At 37.8% G+C, this 19,302-nt stretch overlaps 2 protein-coding genes across 2 annotated transcripts in view; both read right to left on the bottom strand.

Moving 5' to 3' along the window:
• Nucleotides 1–19,302, bottom strand: part of LOC121729256 (nascent polypeptide-associated complex subunit alpha, muscle-specific form) — a 104,766-nt gene that overhangs the window by 4,879 nt on the left and 80,585 nt on the right. The window contains exons 4-8 of the mRNA XM_042117715.1: nt 12,826–12,923; nt 5,026–5,224; nt 3,785–3,933; nt 2,272–2,459; nt 719–823 (exon numbers count right to left, since the gene is read on the bottom strand). Coding sequence (XP_041973649.1) covers nt 719–823; nt 2,272–2,459; nt 3,785–3,933; nt 5,026–5,224; nt 12,826–12,923 — 739 coding nt within the window. The remainder of the gene's footprint in view (nt 1–718; nt 824–2,271; nt 2,460–3,784; nt 3,934–5,025; nt 5,225–12,825; nt 12,924–19,302) is intronic.
• Nucleotides 12,906–14,408, bottom strand: LOC121729259. Its single transcript, XM_042117716.1, has one exon. It carries the CDS (start codon nt 14,001–14,003, stop codon nt 13,083–13,085), a length of 921 nt encoding a protein of 306 aa, XP_041973650.1. The 5' UTR covers nt 14,004–14,408; the 3' UTR covers nt 12,906–13,082.

Below are 19,302 nucleotides of genomic sequence, written 5' to 3'. Positions count from 1 at the left end.
CTACTCACATTTTATACATACAAAGTGGGTGGTGGAAGTGGGTACGATTGTTCTAGCAACACTGAATAGGCGCCATTTTGAATTATAAAATGTGAGTTAGCGTAGCGGGTAGCCACAAAAACTTTGAAGCTGCTACAAGCTGTGCTTTTCACAATGCAAAATACACTCTATGACAAGTGTTCGGTGCTCTGATGTAATATAAATGGTCCTGAGTTTTACAATACAGTCTATAAAGCTTCACAAAATGAAATCCATCTGTTCTGAAACGTCACGATTTCATTTCACAGATAAAACAGCACAAATTACGCACAGAGTAAAAACACTGCAGGTAAAGACGGACTAAATGCAAGTGTGAATGGTATTTCAGGTACGTTCTCGTTTGTTTCAATTTCGAATGTTCCATCAAAGTTGGCGGTCTTTGTTCAAGACGTTCCACAAAGGCTCAATATATTTAAATATTTTTGAAAGTCATACAATAATTATTATTCTTAGATTGTAATTTGTAAGCGATATTTATCTCAAGTATCGCTGTGATTTTTGCCTGTTAGTCACAAAAGAAAAAAGTTAAATCTAACAGCTTGAAATTCACGTCAAAATTGACAGCAGAAACGTCACATATGACATTTATTTTTTTCTCTCGAGAGGCCAAGACCGCCAACGTTATCAGTATGGGAATGTGTGGTGGGCTGAACCTGCAGTGTACATCACGCTCGCTCACCGGGCGCGGCGCGGTGCTCGAGCCGCAGCGAGGAGGGGGGGCGCGGGTGCGGCGGGGGCAGGTCCGTCACGAGCGGCGTGCGCGGAGACTCCAGGGGCTTTGTACCTGGAACATTACGAGACAAAGATGAAAATTTGAAATTGGAATAAAGACTTGAAAATACTTTTTTATATTTATTCTTGACAATGGATATTATTCCTTCAGTCGTACAGGTTTTAAAAATAAAGAACACATTAAATCACCTGAAAAGATTATGATAATAAGGAAAATGCCATCTTAAAATCTGAAGTCTACCAAAGTATTAGGTAGTTGCATGATTTTCTGAAGAGTAATCATTTTTGAACAAAGTTCGTTAAAATCCAAAGTTCAAAAAAGTTAATTGTAGGTAGTTGTATAAAATTATTTATGATCGTTTTAAATTAAAAACAATTAAATTAATGGAATTACTAGATAATACCCAAAAACTTTAATAACTCGTATTGTTGAAATTTAACGATTATCCTTGAACCTACTTAATAATAATGTGTATAGTGGGAAAATATTTTGTATTGTTTTTTTTTGTAATGGGACCAGTTTTAGTAATAACTTGATTTATTACCAAAATTAAGAAACCTACATAATCAAAAACGCAGTACCTAATCTTTCAAGTTAAGCTTGAATGAAATTTGAATCAATTATTGAAAGTTGAAATCCTATTCCACATTAGGAAATCGCATACGGAAAACGTGTGTTTGCAGCCAGCCTTAGCTGCGAAGTGCCAACCTATGCTCGGTTTTTTAACATATTGGCTAATATTTAATTATGACCGCGACATTATTAAATAGATAAACCTTTTAAAAATCTCAGAAACCGAATAGGTAATAGGCATTAGTGGGGGGGCTGACTGACGAGGAGATGTGGACATCTCCTCGTCAGTCGTCACGACGTCGTCAACGTGGAACGGTGCGGGAACGTGGCACGGTACGTTGACGTGACGTGTAAATTTAGGTCAACGTAACGTAAAAATGCACGTCTTTTGTCTTCTCTTTCTCCGTTTTTAACAATAGCAAAAACAGTATACGTATTGTGTGGTCCACATCTAGATAAGTAGTGAAGAATTTAGCAGTTTTACAAGGCATGGCGACGTAGTACAATGTTGCTATATCGTGATGTCCATTTTACGTTACGTTAATTTGCACGCCACGTCAACGTACCATTCCACGTTGACGACATCGTTACGTGGAGATGTGGACAGGCCCTTACACTCACGCATTTGTTACGGTTTGTTTTTTAGTCGTGAGTGATTAAATAAAGCAAACTCGTTAGTAGTCATCCTATTATTGGCTCCGATTTTTGTTTGAAATACTTAGGCCGGTATAAATAGTCAGTACTCAAGATGCATCTGTGATTGGTAGGCTGTCAAAATTTGGACCAATCAAATCTGAACCGCGTTTTGAGACCGAGATGCATCTTGAGTACTAACTATTTATACCGGCCTAGGACGCCAATAATAGAATTTTCTGATTATGAAAAGTGTGAATGATAATTGGATGTTTACAATAGTTTAAACTCACCAACAAAAGAACTCTCCAGCCAATACAGCTTCTGGCTCGAGCGCGGCGAGGGCTGCCTGTCGTCGCCGTTGGCTGGCTCCAACCCCGACACGTAGTGGACTATCGCTGACGTCACCTCCTTGATAGACGACTGTATCTCCTCGGCGGCCTTCGCGTTGGCCGTCTGTTGGAGCAGGGAGGACGCTAACCTGAAAGATGTTTTTTAATTGTTAATATAGTTTTTTTTATTTAATAAGGAGGCAAACGAGCCACGTGATGGAAAACAACTACCGTCGCCCATGGACACTCGCAACATTAGAGCTGCAGGTGCGTTGCAATATAGTGGCAAAGGCCAAAGAGTAAGCGATTTGGGTTCTTTTATTTTTGTAAAATATTTGGCACTGGCACTCACACCCCCTTACTAATAAACGCTGTATAAGCTTTGAATAGTTATACAGTGTTTTGTCTTCTTCAATCCAATTAAAAATGTCACTTGTGTGACAGGAACAAAACACTGTATAACTATTCAAAGCTTATACAACGTATATTAGTAAGGGGGTCAGTGTCCAATATTCATATTTGAAACTGGTAAACTACCTACAAGTTCCCTAATTCTAGAATCTAGAGGTATAATTTCAATTAGTCAATAATTCAATATAGAATAATTAAGCATATACCTGTTAATCAACAGCCAACACAGCAAAGTCTTACGTTACACGAATTTTTTACGCCACATTCATTGCGAAGAAGCAAAAAATACACACGCTGTATTTTCAGCACGAATTAAACGTAGCGTCAGGTTTTTCCATATATTTCAGTGGAAAACCTAGCGCCAGGTTTAAGCGTATATTTCTGTGGAAAATCTAGCGCGAGATTTTTGCTCATATATTTTCAGAGTTGAATGTTCACATCCAAGCCGCGTGTGCTCTGATTTGTGAAATCCTTTGATCGCCGGTGCAACCACAATTTTAAATGAACAATTTTATATTTTTGTTTCGCTATGATCTAATTAAAAACAATTCGGAAATAGATATTTCGTACATTAAATTGGAATTTTCTCATCAGTTGGCTTTGATAAGAAACCAACGCGAGTGCTTAATGTGTCTGTTTTATTTAGCTAGCTATTTTTCCGCTAACTGAGCGCTTTCGGTCTTTGAGCGTAACATATCCATTATAATATCCATTCGCAAATCCATTTTTATGTAGGTAGCCATATCCTATAGGTACACTATACACTATACAGCCTATTAACTGATCATAACACTGCACTGTTGATTTGTGGAATGAGCTAAATTCCCATTTTTAATTTGGATTTATGACCTATAAGCAGGCCAAAAGTACAACCAAATGGTTCGTATAACAATTACACACTGTTGCAGAACTTGTCTGTTAGGTCGACTTGGCTGGATTCGCTACCGTGTATCTAAATGTTCCCTAAGATCTGCTACTGTGGTTGTAGGCCTAATGGCTGCAAAAAATTCTTGGCACCGGCCGACCTTTAGGCAGCTGTTATAGCACTGTCCTCTCTCCTTACCTCTCATGCGGCGTGCGGGGTGTGTTGAGGCGCTCCTGCGACCGCCAGCCGAGGTATGGCTGGCGCGCGCTGAACGACGACCGAGCTGACGGCGAGCACAGCGGGCTGGCGCCGCGCAGGCTGCTGCGAGTTGACGAGCAGGGGGATGTCTGGAATGTTATATGATGGGTGTTATTTGTAGCATTAGGTTCAATTTCATCAACGACTGTTAAAGCTAATACTCGAATTAGTATCGCGTTACCTCTTTCGTTTTTCATATGAATGGAAGAGAAAACATAGCTGTTAACACTAACAGACGTTGCTGAAATTGGGCCTTAGAATTTAGATGCTTTGAGAATGAGCTCGAAGAAATGAAGTGTCAAGTGTGACGAAAAGATTACTCGAAGATCGCACGCAGCCTTGCAAAGTTCTCTATGTTGGGCCATGATGGGTGATGTCAATTGTCGACAATGGGTAGACATAGACGAATACGAGTGTGTAATTAGTAATTGCTTATACTATCGTAGACCAACGTAGAGAGATTACATAAGATTTAAAAAAATCGTTGACCTCTTATGCAGCTACACAATTGAAACACTGCCTCTGTTCACGAGCTGATAGTCCCACACAAGTTGGATGGTTTAACATAGTAGTTAAACCTGACGTTATCATTCAGGCTACCTGAGACAAAGGGTTTTCGTTGTTGGTAACCACACCTACTATCCTAGTATACAGCGGGGCTAAAATGGTCACATAGCAATTCCTCTCAATCAATTCAGCAAATGAATTGTCAAAACTGTCAAATTGATTACTATAGTGCGATAAGGCTTTCAATGAACGTGGGTGGGGGCGCTGCTGGTGAAGGAGAACTGTTAAAAATGACGTTTTTATATGATGGCAGCGTTAGTTCCTTTGTTCGCCACGTTCATTTAAAGCCTTGTCGAGCTGTAGACATGAATTGCAAGCAGACTTGTATTTTGCGATTTTAAAAAAGTGAATCATATTATATATAATGCATAATAATTGTGATTCTCCAAAGCGAAAATTTTAGCCCCGCAGAACTTTGTAATAGTGCTTAAACTCATAGTTTCTATGTTCTTTGGATTGTGATCTGTGTGTCCTGTTAGTTGTGGCGACAAAACGATCTAGCTAGGAATAATTTCTAGAAAATGTGAAAATGTCATTTACATCGGATATGTCAGTCAAACAGCTAGTTCAATGTGTATATGCAAATGCTCGTTAATCCTGATTCCTCGCATTACCTGGCTTGAATTGAGTCTGCTAGTCGACCACCGTCCAAAGCTGGTAGTATGTGGTGACAGCTGCGGGGGCGGAGGGGCAGCGCCCAGGCTGCCCAGCGACGTGGTCTTGGAGTTGAGGCCGGTCCAGCGCGTGGAGGACGCATCAGACAGCCGCTTCCGCAGCAGGAAACCTTCCCGGGGAGCCGGTGCGTTCTTGTACCTGGAGAGAAGCAAGAGTTGAGAGATAGACACTAACTAAGAGAGAAGCAAGAGTTGAAAGATAGACACTGACTTGTGGATTATTCCGAACTCTTGTGACCTAAATCGTGTAAAAAAAGTGATGAGAGGGGAACAACAGGCCCTAAATCCTAATCCTAGGGGCTCAAAGTGCAATGAGCATTCGTATCGGCCTTTGACAACCGAACCAAATTCGAGCTGTGCTAGACTTATGGAGCTCAAGAGTGTGGATTGGACTTGAGTAAGAACTTAGACGCATCTAAGTTCTTACTCAAGTTCTAAAAAATCTGTAAAACATGCTAGGCCAGTTCCCGAGAAAATATGCCTACTGTTGCAGTGGTGGGCATCCAATAGAGTAATTGACTATTGTTTAAAACTAAAGGTTTTGACTTTAACAATTTTAACGCTGTTCACTCAGAACACCAGTGTAACGGATGTGCAGCGTTAATTGCCTCATTTGTATCTACAGTTTTTCTACCTTATGTCATAATTTTTTACAAATAAATCTTTACAATCAAACGCAAAAGCCTGATTAAAGTACTTAGTCATACGTTGCGATGAGTTGTGTTAGCAAAACTCTACAATCAATAAGATATTTTACTTTATTGTTTCAGTGCTTGGCTTAGTCTCAACTCTCAAGTCAGATAAATAGGTCAGACTCCAATTAAGGGTTTAATTAAGTTTAACCCGGCCTCATGCAAGGTACAGACTTCTCACCAGTCTTGAACGTTACAGTACAAAATGGGTAGTGTTGCTAGCAAAATACTAATAAATCGGTAGTATACATGTATATTGCTCACAAAATCAATGGCACAAAATAAAAACAAAAACCAATTAGATATCTTATTTTAAAATAAAAATAATCAATTGTATTAAGTATAAAAATAATGTAAATTAATCCTAATCTTATATCTTTAAACGAGCAATTCTTGTATATATATATAATATGAATCTCGGAATCGGCTCCAACGATTTTCATGTTTCGGGGGCGATAAATCGATCTAGCTAGGAATCATTTCTAGAAAATGTCATTTTCATCGGATACCGAGCAAAGCTCGGTCAAACAGCTAGTTTAGGAAAAAAGAGCAAATTATCTGTAGCTTAAACACTATTTAAAATAACAGAGCCCTAATTCGTTGTCCTCGTATGCTACTGTTCTTAACAGTACGATTTTTACCGACTTCCAAAAAGGAGGAGGTTATACGTTCGGCTGAATGTATCTTTTTTTTTAATCCCTTTAAAATCTTTTAATAAGTGCACAATGCTACTAAATATTAGCAAAAGTACTGCCATATTATTCCTGTAATATTAATAAACAAGGTCTGCCTACATCATGTCTATGAGTTCGAACTTGGAATCACAGTTCATGTTGATTGTTACTAAGAAAATGCTAGGAAATAAACCATATTATTAAGATGACCTTGTATAAGGCCGATATAGGCTAATGGTAGAAAGTTCCGTGATATAACTCCGATTGTGCTCGGATCACGAAACCACTTCTTCTAAAGTGGCAGCTTATTATAAGCTCGCGTTTCTTGAACCATTCGATTAAGCTCGCGTTTATAATAGAAGTTTCAGAAAGTAGCTCAAAATCTCGAATACGAAAACTTCTAGTACCTACCTAGGCCGGTATAAATAGTACTTAAGATGCGACCCGGTCTCAAGACGCGGTTCGGCTCTGTGATTGGTCCAAATTTTGACAGCCAACCAATCACAGAGCCTGAACCGTGTCTTGAGACCGAGATACATCTTGAGTACTGACTATTTATACCGGCCTTAGTATAAGTAAAGTTCCAACGAATGGCTGCTTATGTCATGTTGCATGTAGCATCTTGTATTAAAATGTAAAAACTTCTTTTGACCAAGCAGTAGAATTAGGTGCTACCTGTTCTACAAGCAATGTCTGTTTTTTTTTTATAAAATAAGGGGACGAACGAGCAATCGAGTAAAAAATTCAATTAAAATGCCACTCTATGACAGACTATAGTATATGTCATAAATAAAGATGTTATTTGAATTTTTAGGACTATATTCTGTCGTAAAGTGGCATTTGAATTGAATTTTTCGGAACGAAAAAAGATCGGAACGGCACCTTAAGTTTATCTCCACAGTTTGTCACTATAGTCCATAGACTTAATATATACTGTCGCTATAGAACGAAAAAAGTTTGGAACGACACCTTAAGTTTATAAAATAAAATAAAAATAAATAAAACTAAAAAAAGGGGTTTATCATGGTTCGATATTCAAAACCTATTGATAAACGTGCTTCCCAAGTGCTTCCAGTCCCAACGTCATAGATAAGCTATTATCTATAATAATCGATACGTTAGCGCCTTTACTGTGACCTATATCGAAGCTTACATGTGACACACTTCGCCCTTATGTAACAGAAGCCAATATTTAATTATATGTATATTATGTACGATATACACTATACAATATACATGTTATATTTAATTGGCAATCAGCCGTCGATAGCTTTTTATTCATGTTTGAATTGTAATCATGTTAAACGTACGATCAGCAAAATAGTGTAACACGCAGAAAATAACTTGGCACCCGCTTTCATAGTGTTTCCTCTAGTGAACTTCTGTGTATAAAATTGAAACTTAAAATGAAAAAAAAAATATAAAACAACAAGTATGTTGATAACTTGATTTCCGTCGATAATCTGGGGGCACAGTAGCGCCCCGCCAAGATTAATATTATAATAAGTATTATTAATAATTGACTCATATCCCAAATATTTTGGTATTCTCATTCAAATATATTCTTATTTCTTGTTTTTTTTTAAATCGTGCTTTAGTTAGAATATTACTATAGGTATTATACTTTTGTTCGCATTACAACAATAAAGAGAACGTTAACCTCATAATATTATTTCGGTTTAAATATTAGATACTTAAAATGATAAACATCAACTGAATTAATAATTAAATAACCTAAACAACATCATTTTTAATAAATATTAATTTATAATTTTACTTATAAAACAAATACCATTTGGTACTTCAGTATACCTTTTGGGCTAAAACTTTTAGCACTGAAAAGACGGTAAGCGGCACACTTTTTCAAGGTTTTTCTTGAGAGAAAGAAAGCTACAACAAAAGGTGTCTATTCTACTTTTACGGTAAAGTAGATATTAAGCCTCGTTATAAGCCCGGCTCGGCGCTAATCCTATTGAAGATCTCTTCCGGAAAGTATTAAGCGGAAACTTTTTAATCAAAAATATATTTCATTTCATCCTTACTGCTATAAACATCGGAGCACTTTATAAACGTGAAAAAAAAAACTATGTCTCAGGTAGACACTGTCTGCTACAATAATAATATCTTTTTATGCGCTGGCAACTATATCCATACTATGTCTGTATGTTACCTCTTCGCGCCTAGACGGCTAAACCGATCTTGCTGAAATTTGGCATGGAGAGAGAGTCTCGAGAAAGGACATAAGATAGGTACTTTTTATTTCGGAAAAATGTACTGTTTCCGCGCGATAAACGAATTTCGGCGAAAACTGTTGCGGGCGTCATCTAGTCTTTTAAATTTGTTTTTAAATCCGCTTATTAATAACGTAGCAACGTTATTGCTGAGCACAGCATTCAATTATTTAAGATTCGCTGTTGTGTTGTCGTTCCAATGTACTAGACAAAGACTAACGGCCGTTCCCAATATTTGATCTATCCCTGGTTTTGCCCTACTAGAGATAGGAATAGCTCACAATTGACATAAAATATATGTCTCTAATGTCTAATGTGAGCTATTCCTATCTCTAGTAGGGCAAAACCAGAGATAGATCAAATATTGGGAACGGCCGTAAGAGACCTTGCATAGCTGTTATCCGCTGTTAAGTATTTTTATTAGTAAGCGTGATAACTGATAACGTTTTATTTAATTTTTTTTGCTGTCGGTACTTATACTCAACATAAAATCTAGAGTGCATGTGATTATTTGATCATCAATTTAAAGCGTTCGCTCAATGTTTGCGATTAAATTATATTGATCGGGGTTATAATATGCAAAACAAATATTATTAATTTATTTTTAGACTTATTTCAAGGTTTCTGGGGTACTTTTCAGGTTTTTTTAACAGCATTTATAGAGTTCCGTATCGAAAGGATAAAAACGTGAGTCGTGACTATATTAATAAGATTGTCTGTCCGTCAATCTGCCTGGCTTATCTATTTAGAAAGAAAGTTATTAAATAAAACGTCTACTTTTAAAGGTTTTTAGTTGGAGCAGTTTATTTTGGATGTGGCCCAAAACCTACAAGTAGCAATATAGTCTTGGACATCTTATAGTCTCTGTGTAAAAAATAGTTTCCACTATTTCTAAATTTCGTAAAATTTTAGCTAATTTTTAAATACTTTTTACTTCTTCAAAGCAATCGATAAAAAATATTAAAAAAAAACAGGCCAGAGCTTAAATACTACCAAATGCGAGCGTAGCAGCAGGCAAAAGTTGTATGTTTACACATAATAAAGCACATATTATTTAGTTTATAAACAGTTTGTCAATGGTTTTAGTGTCTGCGGTTTGGGTTAAACCACAAACCCACAACTTAATAGGCTTCAAAATACCGTATTAAATGACATGCTATCAGGTGAGTGCTCGTATCGTTAATCTAGCATCTAATTTCCGTACGGAAGTGTTGGTCGGCCGAAATTGCGACTTGGGTGTTGCGCTACCGTACTACTTGTTACTTGTACCTTTTTTTAAATATTCGGACCTTTCAGTGGCGTAACTATAACATCGGGTTACCTCGCGGCTTCTTGGGCGGGGCCCTTTTGGGTCGGGAGCCCGTGGCATGTTGCCAGCCCTGCCACCCTATAATAGTTACGCCACTGGGACCTTTAAAAATATCCACAACACAACATCCAACAGAAAACATTACCTCCTTTACCATTTTCTGGTTCAGTGGTTTAGGCGTGATGAGGTAACAGGCGCTCTTGTCTCGACACTTTCGCATTTACAATATTACTTAGTATGGATTGGTAGACTTATTAACGAACATAAACAAAATACAGACGTTCTTTTGTAAACTTATACCAAGACAAGTGGCGCGGGCGTGGGAGAGTCATGCTTCGGCACGAATGGTCCGGCTCGACCGGAGAAATACCACGGGCTCACAGAAAACCGGCGTGAAACGGCGTTCGCGCTGTGTTTCGCCGAGTACCGAGTGAGTGAGTTTACCGGAGGCCCAATCCCCTACCCTTTTCCCTTCCCTACCCTCTCCTATTACCCTATTCCCTCTTAAAAGGCCGGCAACGCACCTGCAGCTCTTCTGATGCTGCTAGTGTCCATGGACGAAGAAAGTTGCTTTCCATCAGGTGACCCGTTTGCTCGTTTGCCCCTTATTTCATTTAAAAAGTAATTATAAGGGTCAATTCAGACCGCAACGCGACGAGGCGAGGCGCGGCGCGGCATAAATTTGTATGGATTTGACAGATTTCAATTGCGTGAAACGTCTTGCGAATCTGTCAAATCCATATAAATTTAGAAATGCATCTAAACGTCGCGTTGCCTTACATCCAAAGTACAGAAGAAACAAAATGTTTCACGGAAAACGTACAAAATGTGCACTTATTTTGTGGATAGCTGTACTCGTGCTTTCAATCAATTAGGCTGGCTTTGATCAATTTGGCGTAAATGGAGTTACACATCGCTCCGGTTTTACCCAAGATAAAGATAGATATAGATAGAAAATATATTATACAGTGTGTAACAAAAATAAGTGATAATACTTCAGCGCTGAAAGACAACATTTTTTTTTCACTTTCATATGGGCAAGGGCCCAAGCGTCACGAGTTTCCCCACACAAAAGTGAAAAATGTTGGAACTGCTACTTTCACAGTGAACTCTCTACAAGGAACACGTACACACCCTAAAGTATTATCACTTATTTTTGTTACATCCTGTAGTATAGCTTTAACCTAAAAGGTATAAAGGACTTTGGTAAAACAGAATAAATAAATAATACAATACCCCAGTTTTGATAATTTAAAATTTTCTTTGAATATTTCGGTCCTGTGTTAATTTTCAACAGCAGAGAGAATTATTGATGAAGAATACAAAGGTTTAAAGGATAACATAAATGTATTATTGGACTTACAGAGCCTACCAGAAAGCTTACCAGAAAATGAGACTGATTGAAAGACTAACGGCCTTAGTGAAATTAAATGACTGGTTGACCTTAAGAGGATTCCACACCGCCATTTTTTCCATACAAACGTTGTCCCCTGTTTCCTCCCTGGATAATACTAGTATAGTTATAATTTTTTTCCTGAATATCTACGGCCACTAATACAATGTCCCTATGTTTTCTTTTTTTTCATAATTTAATTATTAAATAAGATATGAACGTTCAAAAACCCAAAAAAATGGCCAGATTTTCCACTGTGTTCAAACGTCCAGAAAACAGATTTGGATAGATTATACAAAAAAAGCAAAACATAGGAACACAGCTCAAGCCTTTTTTTAATCTTTAGTGAAAAAAGTACTTAAATCGGTTAAGTTTTGGAGAAGGAATCAGGGGACAACGAATCGTTGATTTTCTGGATTTTCTGCAGTTGTCTCTATCGCGTCTGCGGTATAGGCTTGAGGTAAGGGAGACAGCTATAGATATTACACGTACTTTTTTTTCATTTCTCTAGCCGCTGTGGTATCCTCTTAATTGAATAAATATTTTGAAAGAAACTTTTATATAGGTACATTTTCTGTCAAACATTCATCCAATTAAAGGTAAATAATAATAATTTATGTCTCTGAGTACAGTTATATTTTAGACTTCGATATAAGTAAGTGATACAGGTGCCTTACTCCCGAAACTGATATCGATTTCGATTTTCGATTTCAAAGGTTTTTTGACATTTTTTAGACATATTTTAGATGTCTAAAGTGTCAAAAAACCGTTGAAGTCGAAAATCGAAATCTATATCAGTTTCGGGAGTAAGGCACCAGCTCATAAAACGTCCCATAAAATGAAGCTTGGGTACAAATTCCTAAAACACACATAACGGAGGTACCTAATCGCCTGCCATTAGGTTATCCGTTTGCTTGTTTGCCATGAAAATGGCTCGGTTAATAGAAAAATGAACTTTAATCAACTCCGTCCGTCTGTACATCCCATGTCTACGGTAGTCGTCTTATTGGATAATAGTTTCGCTGGTTCTCCCTAGAAATATAAGTGTTGTATGTATAGGAGCTCTAAAGAGGATACGTGCATAATTCTCACAGTAAAGTACACGTTTTTATGTTGGTTTCACAAGAAAATATTAGGCGCCCTTTTTTAATAAAGATTTTGTGAAAATTCAGCACGTATTTGGTATGCAAGAGCTCATAACAACACCAAAATATTTTAAGATGTATACTAAAGTTTTACTTAAATATAAAGCAAGAATGCTAAGTAGCTCTCAACGGTCTCGGCTTTTGCTCTACTTTTAAAAGAAAACTAAGTATTCTTTTTAAAAGATAAACTAATTTTTTAAAAGATAAACTGATCTTTTTAAAAGATAAACTAATTTTTTAAAAGATAAACTGATCTTTTTAAAAGATAAACTGATATTTTTAAAAGATAAACTCACCATTCAGGTACATTAAGCTTCTGCAGTGACCTCTGCACTCTCAGCTCGTGCTCCGAGAGCACTCGGTCTGAATTCTTTTGCAGTTCGTTTTCCGGTGGCTGAAAGAAAAAAAAAACAAAATTAGCACTATCCCAACGGCGAACTAATCTACCGACTAAAAGAAAGTGCGCTAGCAGAAATCAGTGAAATAATAGACATCTAGAAGCAAACATTTATTAGCAGAATTCACATAAGCGTACAATAAAAAAGAAAATTAATCAAATATCAGCTGGTGCGAGACGATAGAACGACTCGAACGTGGCCTCCCTCCGCACGTTAATTATTTCTAGCTCATATAAATTCTGGAGGGAAGAGGAGTCCCCCATTCCTCGGGTCTTTATTGACTGCTTGAGCTTATTGATGGCGAAGTCGGCGTAACCGTCGTCGCCGTCCGATATGTCCTCGATTGCTCTCATCTCATCAGAATGACTTATGACGTTCTCGAGCAGTTCGGTGCTTTCGTTAATTCCACTCGTTTTTATTGCATCTGGCCACGATATGCGGTCGATGGTATCTTGACTCCCATTATATAAGCCGTATATGGTCTCGTTCCACGAAACGGACTGGGAAATACTCTTCGAATCCGAATTTAGCGTCGAATTCTCGCTGTTATCGTCATCGAATATGTCATCGTCCAAATCGGAGTACTCGGGTAGAGTTTCGCTGATATCCTCTATCTTTTTAGATTGTATCGAATCGTCGATTTCGTCGACCGGCGGGGGTGGTATACTCTCGATCAGTCTGCTTATAAAGTTCTGCACCTTCTCATCCTCCTTGTAGAACACCTTTCGCTCCGTTTCGTCAGGATCTTGCTTAATATCGTTCGATTTGATACTAGCCCGGGAGGATATCGAGTTTCTCAAATGCAGTCGCCGTATGTATATCTTGGATTTCCACTCGCTGTGCTTGTTGCGAAATCCTTTCACGGTCAGCGGGTATTCATCCTCGGACTCGCTGCGGGGTATGTCCGGGTGCTTGGCGTAGTAGATGTCCCGGGATAGAGGCTTGTCGTATATGTGCTCCAGCTGCACCTCTTCGAACGGCTCCAGCTCGTGGGCGATCCAGATGGAGTCCAAGCATTTCCAGAACATGTTTCGCTTCAACACCTCCTCGGTGGTGAGCAGCACGAGAGAGACCATCGTGCGACAGATCGCGTCTGTTAAATTCGGTATCGAGGACTCTATTATACGTCGTTAACAAAACTAACACATTAACTTGCGCAAACATTCCCAGGAAATTCGAAAACAATATCTTATCACGTCGGTAAACATATTTTACTATTCGGTAGCTTTTGTCTGCGATGCGAACCATGCGAGGCCGAGGAAGTTATGTAAGAGTTTGTTCACCCGGATTAGGCTCGAAAACATCACGGCGGCAGATTTCTGCGATGTCACACACGGCTTTACTCGGTTCACTCTAATTCTGCGGAAGCACATTATTCTTTACTCACATCGAGCGGGGCTTCGGGTAATCACCGAATTAAAGATCGGGGCGGAAGCTCGGTCGTGCGTCCCCACTGTAGATGGCGTGACTTTGACCTTGAAACTCACCCTGATTTCGGAGGAGGCTAGTAGGGCACACGGGCCCAGCAACCCTACGGTCTCCCAGCAAGTCATCTTACGTCCTTAACATATAAAGCAACACAAAGCGCGAAGGGAAGCAAGCTCGGAAGGTCTGAACATTCGATCGGAATCCAATTACAAGGCTGAAACGCAGCGTTCGCGGGGCTCTGTGGTCCGGGCCTGGCATAGGGCTGGGCTGGGGCAGGCGGCCGCGCCGGTGCCTCCTGTCAGACTGAACTAGTAGTCGTGTCCTTGGCCAGCGCGCATGCGCCCACCCTCTCTCCTAACGGTATGGAAATGTCGCGGTGACCAAGCGGGAGGCGTTTTCCACCGGGACATTTATTGTATTTATTTGTCATCGTTACCTACTACTGGCAATTCACGTTGCATTTTTAAGCCCAGCCTATAAGACAATCTAAACATACAATATCAAGGTAGAAGTTAAAACCTTTTTATATACTTATTTTAGTTTCGGCACAAAATTAGGATAGTTTTTGTATTACTTCGATTGTACATAATTTATTTACCATACCTAGATTACTAAATTTGTTTGTGAATTGTAGCAGGCGTACCTAAGATTACTAGTACTAATTACGTACTGTGCCCGTTTTCAACCATTTGTACTACAGTCTACAAACTTTGTAGTATGTACACGATTCTCGACGGGAATGTCCCGAGAATATCCAAGCCCACGGTCACCGTGCACATCGTTGTAATGACACATATCTTGCAGGGTCTTTCATTTCAGGATCTTGCAGGATGTGTATTGCTGCTTTGTGTTTTCTTTTTTCTTGGCGTTTGATGTTTCAGGGATAATAGCGGCAGGCGTAGACTAGAGAACAATAGGTCGGTTTACTTAATATTGGCATTTCTGATACAATAGTGGGTGTGGCAATATGATATTTACTGCTAGATGTCCCGGTCAACTTAGTATCACTTTCCTCCTAGTAGCTATAAGCCATCCTTGGCCCTCCACAAATATTTCAAGACTTAAAATCTAGCCAAATCGGTTTAGCTGTTCGTGAGTTATATCGAGACTAAGAAAATTTAAAATTAATTTTTATTTATTACTAGCTGTTACCCGCGACTTCGTCCGCGTCAACAAAATGTAAAATACATAGGTAAAAAATAAAAAAGTAAAAATATGTCCTCCTCCTTTTTTGAAGTCGGTTAAAAAGTAGCCTAAGTTACTCCTTATTACATCAGCTATCTGCTAATAAAAGTCCCGTCAAAATCGGCCCAGCCATTTCAGAGATTAGCCGGAACAAACAGACAGACATAAATTCTAATAATTGTTATTTTGGTGTAAGTACCGTCTAAATATTCATATGCGTGTAGTAAAAAACGGTTATTTTAATATTACAAACAGACTCTCCAATTTTATTTATATGTATAGATGTATAGATAGATAGATAGAGATTAGAGATTACGTTAACAATTTTTGGAATTAGTCTTCAGTGGCTGTTCATTTAAACGTTTTTGGTTATACATAATAATTAGTTAATTTTTAGCTAATTCGTATGAAGTTAAAAATTCACCAGTTTAAATTAGCCATTTTGTCATTTGCATTGACGGCTAATCGTTGATTCGTTAGCTTCGTATCCATATATACTTACTAATATTACAAATGCGACAGTGTGTCTGTCTGTCTTTTATTGTTACTGTCTGTAGTTATATGATCAGATTTTGCTGATTTGATTCCTAGGAAAGGATATAGGATTCTTTTTATCCCAGAAAAACGTACGGTTCCCGCGCGATAAACAAATTTTGTCGCAACAGAGTTGCGGGCGTCATATTCTATAGTCCTATTATTATAATATTATAAATTATTGTTTCGTATAAGACGTATAAACTATAAAATATGTATAAGACCTTTAAAACGCATTTGAAATCATTTTAAAATGTTGTTAAATAAATGAATAGTAGGTATAATCTATGAACAAACTGCATCTTAACGAGATCTTCAAATAGGGTCGTAATTTCCCCGATAGCATCGACTGACGTATAACATATTAGCTTTGATAACGAAAGAAATATTAATAGTATTTGCTTAAATAGCTTTGCGCTACAGAAAAAAATATGCCACAGAAAACTTTTACCTATAATTATGTACCTACAATCGTCATTCGATTATCGCGTGGGAACCTTCATTTTTCTGGGATGAAAAGTATCCTATGTCCTTACCCGGGACTCAAAGTATGTCCATACCAAATTTCACCAAAATCGGTTCAGCGGTTTAGGCGTGAAAAGATACCAAACAAACGGACTTTCGCATTTATAATATTAGTAGACTTAGCCGTCTGTTTGTTCTCACGCTTAAACCGCTTAACTAAACCGATCTTCATGAAATTGGATACGGAGATACTTCCTGGAAAAGGATTCATTTCACTCGCACTTGGCATTAAACCTATACATATTAACTCTTGGCTACCACATTTAAGCACTTCAAATACAAGGTGTAATAAAACTAAGTGATAATTTTTAGATAACTTTAGGGTGTGTTTGAGTCCCCTGTATTGATTTCATTGTAAAAGTAGTAGCGTTGAAAGAGTACCTTTTTAAACTTTTGTATGGGAAAATTCCTGACGCAGAGGCGGTTGCCCATACAAATCCCAAAAAAATGTTATCTCAGCGCCATAAATTTCATGACAGTAAACTCAAAATTACATTGGACACATAATATATTACACACCCTAAAGTATCATCACTTAGTTTTATTACACCCTGTATATGTACATAATATACAAGACAACATGGTCAATTCAGTTTGTACATGATGTAATTTACATAGACCAATTAGAGGACATCTGCAAAGTGTTTCTAATTATCTGTAACACAACTCCTGTAAGCCTAAAATTATATTAGCAAGTCGTTTGCGCAACTGGCTGGCTGGAAAAATATAAAATTGTTTATGGCCAATTTTAGTTGTTACAAGTTTAAAAATATCTATTTTTTAGTGTTTGCGCGTCGGGCTAAACTAAAATATTGATGAAAACTTTCATTTACTTAGATATTTTTTTCGACGAGACAGAGATATCTTTTCTAATTAGAACAGGTAGAGTAGAGACAAAGCATAGTTAAAGAATTGGCCCCACTTCGGGATTGTTTGGGGCCAAAGACACGTATGGATTTGCTTCAAACCTACAGCTAGAATCCAGATAGCAAGTATTTTAAAATGAATAAATCACTTTTATCTGTTTGTGCATGTTTAACATAGCGAGCGAGTTATCACACGCAAACTTAGGGTGCACCGTGCACCGCAGACCGCGCGTTGCATTCATTAGCGATAATTGTAAAATATTTAAAAAATAAGGTTATTATTATGTCTGCCTAATTCTACTAGAAAGGACTATTATTGTTTTTTTGGTGCAGTAGACGCTTTTTTAACCATTGAAATAGGAAAGCATTTTCAAAAAACTAATGTTAGCAAAATGCAAAAAAAAATTTAGCAGCATTGAGATATTGAATATTAATTTGCTGTTTAATTTTATTCTAAAATGCATCATCATATTCAATACAATTTTTGTTTACTTAGGTTGGGTAATTGGGTTGCATCAGAGGCGTGGTTAAAGTTAAGGTTAAAGTTATGGTTATAGTTAAGGCACTTTAACTTTAACCTTAACTTTGACCGGAGAAATTGATAGATGACAGCTGGTCCAACAAGGTTATAAATGAATTGTGATGTCTTTACTAACACTCGTTTTTGTTTTAGGTGAATCAACTTGTAAATATGTACTAATATAATTATTTAACCATACCCTTGTTGCTTCACCAGACCTACATTAAATAGAGCAAAGTCTATCTGATACACTCTGACATTGGAAATCAACGAAACTGCCATTAAAGAAGAGGAAGAAGATTATAAATGAACGTGGGCGGGGGGCACTGCTGGTAAAGGAGAACTGTCAAAAATGGCGTTTTTATATGATGACAGCGTTAGTTCCTTTTTTCGCCACGTGCATTTAAAACCTTGTCGAGCTCTATGGTTATGGTTAAAAATGGCATCTTGATGGCGTCCATTTTTAACTTTAACCAAAGATTTGACATTTTGCATTGTAGCTAAAGTAACAGTTATAATTATTAAAGCTAGTTGGTGCAACCCAACCTTATCTTATTACTTATTTTGTTTTGTTTGTTGTCGTTGTCCTCTTACTCGGCAACAGATGGCGCTGTTGCAGTTCGTAAACTGTTAATTAAATTATATTTTGTCTCTTGTGAGGCACGTTTTGTAGAGTAATTAAGCGGCACAGTTACACGTCAAAATATTTTGTCATGAGTTCATGACTCAGGGCGCCGCGCCGGGCCGCTCTACTTAGCTATTACAAAAAGATACATAAATAAATACCTTTAATGATTATAGTTAGGTTAAGCAAGTAAATAGTAGATAATAAACAAATTTATATTAACTAACCACCTACCTGATTTACATAATAATCAATATTATAATTTTAATTTATAATATTTAGGGTTTTGGATAATGATAGAGGATCGACTCACGGCACCCATCTTGCCTTTCCATGGAGCACCAGGGGACCGCGGCGCACACTTTGGGAACCTCTGCTCTAAGGAGAGTCAAACTGAACATATTATTTTGAAAAATGAAGAGTTTGATAAGTAATTTATGGGGCTTATTTCAAATTATTTTACAGTTAAGCAGTTGATATAATTCGTCTCTGAGTGCGGCGGTTAGAGTATATTTTATCTTTTAGTTGCCAGCTACATCTTGTATTGTGTGACAATTGTTACACAAAGCACTCAATCATCACCTATCCTGCGAGATAGCACTTAGCAATTGAGCAAATTGAGGCTTAAACAGATGTATTAAGATTGGCGGCCCTATTTTTGCGTTTGGTTTAAGCCACGAGACTAGTAGCTG

The sequence above is a fragment of the Aricia agestis genome, chromosome 8 (assembly GCF_905147365.1).
Source record: "Aricia agestis chromosome 8, ilAriAges1.1, whole genome shotgun sequence".
In the NCBI taxonomy this organism is placed as follows: Eukaryota; Metazoa; Arthropoda; class Insecta; order Lepidoptera; family Lycaenidae; genus Aricia; species Aricia agestis.
This window is presented reverse-complemented; position numbering and strand designations above follow the sequence as displayed.